The sequence below is a fragment of the Asterias rubens genome, chromosome 12 (assembly GCF_902459465.1).
Source record: "Asterias rubens chromosome 12, eAstRub1.3, whole genome shotgun sequence".
NCBI lineage: Eukaryota > Metazoa > Echinodermata > Asteroidea > Forcipulatida > Asteriidae > Asterias > Asterias rubens.
In genome coordinates this window covers 10858545-10870553 of record NC_047073.1, presented here as the reverse complement: position 1 = coordinate 10870553, position 12009 = coordinate 10858545, and the positions used below count along the sequence as shown (strand labels likewise).

The following is a 12009-nucleotide window of genomic DNA, read 5'->3' as shown; positions in this document are numbered from 1 at the left end:
ACTGGTCTTTGACAATTACCAATAGTGTCCAGTGTCTTTAATGCATCACTTATGGGCTTCTGGTGATCTTTGGAGCCAGTTTGAGCCAGTTTGGTTGTGGCTTTTATCACGCTTAGACAGAATACATGCAGCATTCGAAGAGTTCTCTTTCTATGGTAAAGAGACAATAATGCTGTTACCATGGGGCCAATTTCATAGAGCTGCTTAAGCAAAAAATTTGCTTAAGCACGAAAATAGCTCGCTTATTTTACACATGTTACTGGCCCAAATTTCATGCCATGTACATTGCTTGTGACTGGTATTTAGCTGTTGTTTACTTAGCATAACAATTGAGTGGAGTCTTGGCTGGTAATCTGATTTTACTAAGCAAGTATTGTTTTGCTTAAGCAAAATGTTGTGCTTAAGCAGCTCTATGAAAATGGGCCCTGTACCAAACTAAAGCAGAGCATGCACCAAATGCATTGAAATCATCTATGCAGAAACTGACAACTTGGTTTCATCATCTCACAATATGCTATCGCTAAACATGTTAAAAGTACTTTTGACTTAGAAAAACAAAAATAAATAAATAATTGATAGATAAGGTTAACAAGCAAACACAATCAGGGCCAAATTTCATGGCAGTGCTTACCATAAGCAGGGAATTCTGCGCTTACGTCAAGCATATTTAATACGTCAGCAAGAAAATTTTGCTTGTGCGCATGAAAAACACTTGTCACTAGGCATTCTATGCTCCCATAGCTAAATGCCCTTTTGAGCTGAAAAAGGCAATTCAGCGGTAAGCACAGCCATGAAATTGGGTCCCCGCCTGATACTTCACGGAGTCAATTGGCTTTTCAAATGTTCCCTTATAACTTTGTGTTTTCCTCGAAAGAGGTGCCTTTTACTATTAAGGGGAAAAAACTGCCTTGCCCTCCCAAGAACAAAGTATCAGGCAATGTCAGGCCTGCATAGAAACAAGGTCACCCATGATGCAAAGTTTTCCTATTCTAAAAAGGCGTTTCAAATACTAACCAAATCTGTTTGAAACTGAATAATAAGAAAAGAAAAACAAAAAAAGAAGACACAATTTTTTACAAACGAGAAATAATGCTTGGATTTTCAACTTATTTTTAAAATTTGCCTAACTATGGAACTGCCCATAGTAGAACACACACAGCCATGTGAAATAGAAAACATTTGTTTTTTTAGATCAAGCCGACAGGCAAACTTATCGTTTCTTGTAAAGCCAACCCTCAAGGGACTTTTCGAACATGTGCTTGAATTATACTCAAAATTTAATCAACATTTTGTGTTTGCCTTCTCATTTTAACACATCATCAGATTTAGCGGTCGCAACCGAGACTCCATGCACAATGTCACGCCCGAGGTGTTTATCCATCGTCATGTTTGAAAGGTTAGCGATTTCAGACTCTGTATCTCTACCGATCACGTCGATGTAGTTAAGTGGTCTGGATCCTCTATTAGGGCACGACAGTCTCCAATATAACACGTCAGGTATGACCTGGTCTTTGGCACAGATAAACACCAATTACTTATTTGTTCTCCCCCTTTCCCACCTTTGTGTTTCCCTTTACACTCCCTACTGTATCTACCTTTTCGGTATTCATCCCTTGCTTTTTCTGCATGCTCTCTCTCTTTTCATTTCTTTCCACTTGACTGTTTCTGTTACACTAGTACACCTGTGTGTAGTGTTGTAATTAAGCCTTCGAAAAAGACTTTGCTAGGGTCAAAACATCAGGCCATTAACTCTTTGTTTTTGCATTCACACCACTGCTAAGCTATTTGAAATGCTAACTTTAAAAGATGTTGTTTTTGCATCGGAATGAAGAGTATCATTTTGTTTTCCTCTTACACCGAAGTGTATTAAGCACTGTATGTTCAGTACTTTCCAAAGTTCTGCAATCTAGTGTTAAGACATCTGCTCTAGCAATGCAAAGGTTCAAATAACACCCAAGTGATTTGCCTGCGGATTTTGTTTTCATAGAACTATGGGAAAGTACTGAGCATACAGTGCATCGGTGTAAGGGGAAAAAGAAAATGACTATTCTATTTTCTTATGATTTAAAAAGAAAGAACATTTGACTTCACCTCCGACGATGCTGATTCCCAGGCTCTTGTTTGGTTCTTTGTTGAGTCTGACCGTCCGGATAGCCTCCCACTCGCTCCCTGATGTAACGCTGACCGGAGAGAGGGCTACCGAGGCAAGCTTGACCGAGTCCACAGGCTGGTCTCTCAGAGGTAGGGCAAACTTCTCAGACTCGGAACTGAAAAAAGAGCAACATCCTGTAACTATCAATTTGTCAACCAAAGACCTTATGCATTGACGTCATCCAGCCGCCATCTTAGAGGAAAAACGGTGACGAAACAATCGAGACGCACCGATCTGTACGCGCGGTGCACAGTATTGACCAATGAACAACCTCCTTTTGACCTCTAGGTGAGGGCGCCCTACTGAAATGACGTCATATGCATAAGGTATATTAATTCATCTGGTTACCTTCAGAGCAGTGTATCCCGTTTACAAAATATATTTAATATGAATACAATTTGAAACTTTGCATGGTGGAAGTATAATTAAAAGAGTTTTGTAGTAAGACCATGTGAATAATATCTGTTATTGAGCAGTGTTGGTTAACAACTCAACGTTTCGATCAGCGCCGGCACGTTAATCTGGAGGTCGTTAGTTCAAATCCTGCTCTGGTAGATTTGTCTTTGCTCAAACCCAAAATTAGTCACTCAAACCCCAAATCTAAGAAACTGATCAACAGAGATTTGTTTGCAAACATAACATAACAATTCAAACGTTGCAGCATACTTGAAAGCAATTAAGATGGAAAAAGGCGAGTCTTTAGAAATTTACGAAATGCAGATAGAGTAACAGATTCCCTAATGGCAGTAGGGAGATTGTTCCAAATCATTGATCCGGCAACAATGAAAGCTTTTAGACCTTGAACTTTGTTTGCTCGAGGAATATTCAAGCGAGTAAAAAAAAGAAGGAACTTCTCTTTGCTTACCCATCTTCTGCTGGCAAGGATGATAATTGTACTGTGGGTGCAGCGACTGCATTACCCTCTGACTGTGAGGCATTTGGATCAGTCACTCCTAGCGGGTTTGTGGAGGGATTCTCACGGTATGCTGATGCATCGCAGGCAGGAATATACGTAATGCTGGTGGAGTAAATTGTAAATAAACAAAGGTTACTTTCACTGTGTTGGATAAGAACTCATTCCCGTCACAGTTATTATTTTTTATTTGATTTCTTAAAAAGAAGAAATATTAAGGTGACACCGTGTAAAAAATCTCTTTTGTGAGTTGTGGTGGCTCTGAGAAGAGCAGGTTTGTTCCGCTCTGGCTATACATGTACTACTCACAAAAGAGATTTTTTATATGGTTTGATAGCAAACCTTACTTGGTAATTGCTCAAAATAATTGTCAGTATAAAAACTTACTTTTTATTGATCAACAGAAAGATGTTGATAGTATAAAACATTGTGAGTAACATCCTTTTTGAGAAAGAAGTTATTTCTCACTAAAATATTTGATTTTGAGGTCTCGAATTCAAGCATCTGAGTGCACACGAGTTCCTGTGACAAGGGTGTTTTTTCTTCCATTATTACCTCGCAACTTCGACGACCACTTGAGTTCAAATTTTCACAGGTTTGTTATTATATGCATATGTTAAGATACACCAAGTGAGAAGTGTGGTCTATGACAAATACGGAAGGTGTTCAGTGCCTTCAACTATGAATAGTAGCTACACAGCCGCTTCAACAAAGAACACAAAATGACGAATTACTAAACTTTACCTGATATCCGAGCCAATCAGAGAGGCCCTTCTAAGCAAGGCACGAGCTTCAGCATTTGTCAGGCCTCGCATGGATTCATGGTTAACCGAGGTGATGAGGTCGCCCACGGCGAGTCGTCCGTCATGATGTACAGCCCCGCCACGGATGATGCTCTTGACCATCACACCATTGGATTTGTCTGCATTCACTGTCAGGCCTACAAGAATCAATTAGCGTAATTTACAAAGGTCAATTTTACAGACTCTATTATTACAGCAAAGATTTCATTTTAAAGTTATTGGTCATTGTTTCCTCAGTGTGATCTTTGTTGTACAGAACCAGTAGGTGTTTGGCATTTCAGATCTTTCCACTCCAATTTGAAAAGATTGCACAATAGCGACTTAATTTTAGTTTACCATGGTCTAATCTTTCTCTTTCCAACCCTAGTAAGCTTGGGTATGGAGGGTGACCATGGACAGAACTCTTCTAAGGTCGCTATTGGAACATTAGCTCGCTAAGGTACACAGTTCACTAAAGTCACTATTGGGGCTGAAAGAATGAACATTCCCACCTCAAACTGAAGTTGGAAAGGAGGTGGAAATGGGGTATAAATAAAAAAATTACTGACGAAGCTCCGATTTACCCAGTCCAGCGTTCCCCTTTTTCAAGACGATAGACTTCTCCAGATAGTTAGGCAAGATGATAGACACCCGTTTGGAAAGCGGCGAGTGGGAGGTTGCGACTGCTGCTACTCGTGGGTCTTTCTCACTCATCTGGGAGTCATCTACTGTGCTCGCTGCAGTTACTGCTGCTGCTACTGCAACGCTGGTCCGGGGACTTGGTTTGGGAGGAGGGGGAGGAGGGTGTCGTCTGGGCTCTGGAGGGGTACTCTGTACTGCAGGGACCTGAAATACAAAGGAGAACACAGTGTAACTTATTTGAAGAAGTATTTACACATTAACTCTTTCATGCACCATTTATTTCAGTGATAAATTGATCAATCGGACATATTAATAATTTATTTGTTTTTTCGCAAATAGAGATCCCACACCAAAAAAACCATTTCTGATAACTGTTTGGGTGTGGGACATTTATTTTTCATCACAGTGTTGGTTTGAATATCTTCAGTCTGACATTTTACCATAAATGCTCCTCTTCACCAAGGTGAATAAATGGGAATCTGTGAGGGCTGAGCTTTGTTTTGGATTAACCCTCTCAGTGGTACTATAAAAACAGCTTAGAGTTGTATATTCACCAGGGAGTTGAGAAAGTTTGAGGAATAGTTTAAGTATTCCTGATGACTAGTATAATGATGTTGTAAACTGTCCTGATCAAACCACTAGGATGGTGCGATAAAAAAAAACAATCATTAAGGCCAAATAAAAATTAAAACATGTTTTGCGTCCAACCTGCTTCCTTCTTAAAGGCTGCCTCTTTTTTTCTTTTCTTTTTTACTGTTGATATTTTATTTTTATTTTTTTTACAAATAAAAAGTATATATTTTAACGAACTTGGACAAAAAAAATAAATTTTGAAAAATAGCCCGGTCATATGGACATTTGAAAATGTGTCGGAAGGCCATTTTTGGAAGGAAAAAAAAAAAAATTAAAAAACATAAAAATAAATTAAAGGCCATCTTCCTTCTTTTCAAAAAGAGAGGACGCTAAACTTGTATTTTGTTTATATGGCCTCATTACTATTAACATTTACCGGTGCAGCGTTGACTTTATCAGTATCTTGGGGTTTGATGTGCGAGGGTGTTGAGGCTAGCACTAGGTCTGGCGGTGCAGTGCTAGCAGGAGGAGGGACTGACGCTGGCTCTGGCTTGTCATCCAAGACCTGACTGAGATCCATACTGGATTCAACGTTTGAAGACACACTGGCGCTCATGATAACCTCTGGAAAATATTAAACGGTTTAAAACCAAAGAGTAACAATTTAGTAATTGTATTTCTAAACCCAAAATTTCAAGTCATAGCCAATGAATGAGTTCTGAAATAAAGTGAATTTGTCTTGTTTAATGACCCTTTGCACGCACTTCACACGCGGCGACTGTGCCATGCTCACCATTTTGGTGGTCAATAGGTTTACGTGTCAACCCCGCGTCGCCCAAAAAGGGGAACTTCATTGAATAGCGCACAGTGACATTGACCACCAAAATAGCGGATCCAAGATTATTCTGATGATGTCAGGTGAATTGGGTCAAAACCTGTAATTTAAGATCCAAAGATACTGCATTTGTTTTGTCATCTTCTTTAGACAGTTACATGTATCCTGAGAACTTTAGAGGGATCACAGTGCTAGACACGTTTGGGTAGCTTTCATTATCAGGGTTTCCCAAGGTTTTTTCAAAACTGTACGGCTGTCTGGACCCAAAATTTTAGAAGTTTGGCTCAAGACCATGAAGGACGCAGAATGGGAGACTTTCCAACTCAAGCTGTCAAGGTGGCAGCAGACTTGCCGGGTAAATTTCCATAGTTTACGTAGTTCTGAACATGCGCATAATTCTGAGAACAATGGATTTACCCGTTAAGTCTGCTGCCACCTAGCGTCCAAGAAAGTCTCTCTAAATGTATTTTACCTGATGTTCATTTTATTTTTTTTGCAAACAGGAGCATTCTAAATGGTTTTCACTTTGTCTTTTGGGACCAAACCAACTCTTTTCAATGCCAACACTCACCCCAAGAGATTTACACATGGTTGTACCTGCAAGTTTACTACTTATGTATAGTTTCTCCTGATTTTTGTTTTTGTCCGCATATTGCTGCGAAAGCTGTATTTGCACCGAATCACGTGCATCGATCAAATACGATGCTAGCTTGTGCATTGGAAGAACCATGGTTATCAGAAAGATTTTAAGAAAATATTTATTTATGTATTTATTGACCAAACCAACAGTGGCAAGCCGCCAATTACAGAAAAGGATAATACACAATTAAAAATATTCATATAGCCTATTTATGTACAAAGTTAACAATAAAAATAGAAACAACTTATGAAAGAAAATTAAAGCAAACATTACATTAAATAAATTACAGTTGAAAAAAGAAACAAATAAGAAAATATAAGACCTACCTTCTACAAGGCTTTCTACAAGTCGGTCCTCCTCGCCAATTACAGGAAAGGATAATACACAATTAAAAATATTCATAAAGCCTATACAATACATGTATGTACGTACAAAGTTTACAAATAAAACAGAAACAACTTATGAAAGAAAATTAAAGCAAACATTACATTAAATAAATTACAGTTGGGAAAAGAAACAAATAAGAAAATATGGGACCTACCTTCTACAAGGCTTTCTACAAGTCGGTCCTCCTCGTTTGGTCTTGTATCCCAGGAAGGAGTTTTTTGAGATGTGTGGAGGGAAGCTTGCAGCTCTCGAATCTTCTCAAGATCTTCATCCTGGAAGGAGATTTCATGGGAATTTGACGGAGGAGGTGCTTGGTGAACAGACGCTATTTGTTGTGGCATTATCATAGGCTGGGGATAAGGAAAAACAAGGAAAGTCACAGAAAATGAAATAGATTTATATATTGGATTTCAGCAAATATTTTACTATTTGCCTTGAGGAAAATGTGTGCTACAAAATCTTCATGAAGACTTATTTATAGAAGAAGAATGGATTTGTAACTTAAGATTATCGGAAGTCACAAGTTCTGTTTAACCGCTGAGGGAACCTGATACCACAGCATAGTCTGACTGCGCTTGCCGGTAAAATTGAATTCCAGGAAAATTACATAAAAAAGGGTTTGTGTATTAAAGGCACTGGGCACCTTTGGTAATTGTCAAAGACCAGCATTATCACTTGGTGTATCCCATCACATGCATAAAATTAAAAATCTGGGTTCATTTGGTCATCCAAGTTGCAACAAAATAATGAAAGAAAAAATCACCCTCGTTGAACAAATTTGTGTGGTTTAGATGCCTGAAAAAACCCAAAAACTTTGTTACTTCAGAGTGAGTCATTTCCTACAATGTTTATTACTATATACAGCTCTCTATTGCTTGTTACCAGGTAACTTTTTATGCTTATCTTTATTTGGAGTCATTACCCCAAGTGTCAAGGGGTGGATTTCACAAAGAGTTAAGACTCGTCTCATCTCGAGGCAGGACTTAGGACTACATAGCCGTATATTTTTTGTATATCTACTTCTTTGTGAAATCGACCCCGGTGGCTTTAAAAGCAGGTTGAATTGACTGAGGAGGTTACTGTGAAGACTTACCTCCTCTCCTTCTAGCTGACCATCCAAAGGTTGAGGTAACGGTTTAGCAACTCTGAGCAGCACCGGACCAGTTGGAGCTCCTTTCAGGGCCTGGACGGCCATCTCTAATGAGCAGTTGTCAAGATTGTCATCGTTAACAAAGGCTAGTCTGTCTCCGGGGATGAGTCGCCCGTCTGACTCGGCAACGCCTCCAGGAACGAGGCTACGGATTACTATCACTGTCTTGGAAGGGTTTAGAGGATCCTACGATGAATACAGAAAAAAAGATTTTTGAAAGTGATTAGCTGAGGCCTATTTCTGGGTTCTTATATAGTGCTTTATCACAACCAAAGCCAATCAAAGGTCTCATTATTTTTTTTTTTCATCAGGATAATGAGACCTGTTTGAAGGCACTCAGCAACGGCTGCGGATCACTATCAACGTCTTGGAAGGGTTTCAGAGAATCATATGATGAATACCAAAAAAAAGGGGATTTGTTATTTTGGTCCCATCCGAAGGACAAAGGAATTATGGTAGAGTGTCTTGCTTAAGGACACGAGTGAAGACCGGGACTCTTGGCTTCACAACCAGCACAAGAGATGAAATTCTGAGGGGGAAAACAAAACAATCATTATTTATGTAATAAAATATCTCTATGAGGCTCACCTGGTAATCCAAGATACTGAAGCCGAGACCCTTGTCCCCTTTGTTCAGATCCACCGTCTGTAGCTCATCGTCCCAGACAGCCAACCCACCCAGGGACTCCCTGGAGAGTGGGGACGCCCTGTCGGAGCTGTTATCCCTCAGGGTCTGCACGGCCAGCACGCTACCGACATTCTCCACCTCAGGGAATGGAAGCGACTCCTGGAGATTGGTCTGGTTCATGGTGAAGACTTCCTCTTGAGCATCAACTGTGACAGCGACTTCCTCGATCTTAGGCTGGGGAACTTCGGCTGCCTCTGGGAAGACGGGGTGTGGGTGACGGGCGCATACGATGCGTACGTGCATCGGGAGTTCCTTGAGAGTTTTGACGACGTCGACGTGATTAAGACCAAGCAGCTGCTCTCCGTTCACCTGACGGTCGTTTTAAAAGAATGAATTAACCAATCAGGTTCAATTTGCCTTGTGTTTTAAAACTGCACTTTTAGAACAAGGCTTTAAAAAGCAGCGGAGAACTTATTAAAGGGTGTATGTAACTTTTGTAGGACAAAAAACACAATGTCCACAGATTTACACAAAACTTACACAGTTTGAAGATCATTTTAGAACCGATCTATTCTCTTAAGCAACTTGACCGATTGCTTACCTCGAGGAGTTCATCCCCACTCTTGAGCTGTGCATTCTGACCCACGGGGCCATCAGCTAAGATGGAGCGGATGTAATGATGGGGTCTAACCTCATCCCCAGATTCATCAATGTCTACTGTGCCTTCCAAGCTAATGCCGAGTCCACCTCCTTCCCGAAATTTGCTTAGCTGTGCCACCTTCAAATAAGTCAATAAAATTGTTGTGCTATTTTTTTCTCAAAATAGTTAACATGAATGAATCCTCCCACATGGTAAACAACGATAAGAGCAGGGCCCAATTTCATAAAGCCTGTAAACACAAAAATTGCTTAGCATGAAAATTCTTCCTTGATAAAAAACAAGATTACCAACCAAATTGTAGTTTGTTGCATATTGATATTGGTTTTCAGCTGTTGTTTGCTAACCCTGAAAATCACATGAACGTTTGGTTGGAAATCCTGTTTTTATTAAGGAAGAAATTTCATGCTAAGCAAATTTTTGTGCTTATACTGTTATAGGCTTTATGAAATTGAACCCAGGCCTAGCAGGCTGGCTCCGAAAAGTCAACTAACAGTATTAGTCCAACCGTTGTTGACAGATAGAGTTCTGGCTAAATTAGTCAAACTATGGTCGTTGACGGTTACTGCAATAACCTGGCCTTAATGTAATTATTCTCACCACAATCATGATATCTTCACCAAGAATGGTTTGCCAAGCTGAGATCAGTCGAACCTCAGTCTCTGTACTCAGTTCTCCTTCTGTTGGAGTTGAAAAATAAATCCACATAATACATTTTAAATCGGAATAAATCTTGAGATCTGAATATTTTCTGCCTCTTCAATTTCTTTCTTGTGCATTGTTATCTCTTCTTAGTATGGGTCCATCAATTTTCATGGTACATACGCCATCAATGTGTCTGAGCTGGTTTAATCTATCAGGATGTTTGAGTGTGAAACCTTCAGCTTCCCAAAGTTAAATCTTAAACGTTTTCTTCTTGTGGCCCCTTACCGAGAATGGCTCAGTTCTCCTGGTTTGGACTGAGCTTGCATAAATGAAAAATTAAATTAAAAAAGTAATTGTACCGTATGTCTCCATCATTTCTTGAGGTTCCGGATCAGGCTCTACAGGTTCCAGAATGCCCCCTGGGGGTGGGTAGGCGGCCGGGGCCAAGGGCTGGGCCTCTTCTTCAGTCTCAACCTGCGTCGGCTGAATGTGTTCACTTCTAACCATTTCCTCTGATAATTCTGCAAAGAGTGTTTAAAAGTGCACATTTTAAGAAGGGTGGTACATTACTGATGGTTTAATATATTATTTGGTTTTACACTTTACACCTTTGTGTGTACATGTATTGCACTGTATACTCAATACTTTCCTGCAGGCATGAAATTTGGTCCTTGGGGAAAAAAAAAATAGGAATATTTCATCGAGTACAAGGGCCGATGCAAATTTGTCTATTACATGTAATAATGCTTAATAGGTTTGTGCTGAAAATTTTTCCCAACCTCAGACAAAAATTGTTGTCTAATTTAAAAGCACATCTTGCGGGAGAACCAGTCACAAACATTTACACATCCAGGGAATATTAACAGACCCTTATCAGATGATGTCACTACATGTGTTTTATCGCTGGTCATGTAGGATCACTTAAGGTAGGGTTATAGATTGGTTTTTGTCTGCAAAAATGCTGATTTACAGGCCTAACTTGTAGATTGTGTATACTTGAACAGCCTTAAACCATGTTAATTGTCATACACAAATATATTGGGATATCAGTTACGGGGGGGGGGGGGGGGGGGGGGGGTGCGTTTTTGCAGTCGTAACCAATAACTGTTTCGATCAATGGCCAGTAATCAAGGGACCCATTACCTTAGTAGCTTTGCTTCATTATGGGTCCCTACACAGTGTCATGAATGTCCATGCTTATTCTTCATTTATTTAATCTCATCAAACATCTCTTAACTTCATACTTACATTGTCTTTGATTTGATTTTTATTGTGATTTTGATAATGTGGAAATAAACTGATTGATTGACTGATTGAATGGCAAGTTCAACCAAAAAAGTGCACCCAAGTGTTTTCCGCCATTACCAGAAATAAAATAAAATTGAAAGTAAAATAGATTATCGTGTTTACTTATCAACTTACGCTCCATGTTAACATTTGAGATGTCCAGAGTGCCTTCAGGATGCCTGGCTAGCTTGACATGAACTACACTGCCAGTATTCCTGAGCATATCGACAGCCTCCACATTGGTGAACCCATCAAGGCTTTGTCCATCCACCTGAGATCGATAAGAATAAGGAACAACAATGGGAGACTTTCTGGGACGATAGAGGGCAGCAGACTTACCGGGTAAATCCATTGTTCTCAGAATTATGCGCATGTTCAGAACTACGTAAACAATGGGAATTTACCCGGTATGTCTGCTGCCGCCTAGCGTTGGAAAGTCTCCTATTATTAGCAAACATAATTGGGTTAGATTCTGACGATGGCTAGAGCAAGCTAGTTGAAACATTGAGACCAATTTAAGAACCGACTCTGTGGTAGTGCAGTTAAATACCATCCTATAAGCTGAAGTAGTTCTCCCAGCCAATTTTCTACACCTTCCGCCTGGAGAGTAGCTAAAAAAGCAGGACGGTTCTTTCCAGAACTGAGAACTCTCCTGAACATCCAATACATCTACACCGCGGTAGTAGAATAAAGAAAGACAGTTCTCTAAAGAACAAAT

The 12009-nt window shown here is 39.8% G+C and overlaps 1 protein-coding gene across 3 annotated transcripts in view; it reads right to left on the bottom strand.

Annotated features, from left to right (window-relative positions):
- Positions 1–12009, bottom strand: part of LOC117297702 (multiple PDZ domain protein-like) — a 57530-nt gene that overhangs the window by 29461 nt on the left and 16060 nt on the right. For all 3 annotated transcript variants that reach the window (XM_033780849.1, XM_033780850.1, XM_033780851.1), the window contains exons 10-21: positions 11427–11562; positions 10364–10525; positions 9960–10039; positions 9303–9479; positions 8663–9070; positions 8018–8260; positions 7079–7274; positions 5499–5686; positions 4432–4693; positions 3810–4005; positions 3018–3170; positions 2092–2267 (exon numbers count right to left, since the gene is read on the bottom strand). In XM_033780849.1, the coding sequence (XP_033636740.1) occupies positions 2092–2267; positions 3018–3170; positions 3810–4005; positions 4432–4693; positions 5499–5686; positions 7079–7274; positions 8018–8260; positions 8663–9070; positions 9303–9479; positions 9960–10039; positions 10364–10525; positions 11427–11562 (2377 nt within the window). The remainder of the gene's footprint in view (positions 1–2091; positions 2268–3017; positions 3171–3809; positions 4006–4431; positions 4694–5498; positions 5687–7078; positions 7275–8017; positions 8261–8662; positions 9071–9302; positions 9480–9959; positions 10040–10363; positions 10526–11426; positions 11563–12009) is intronic.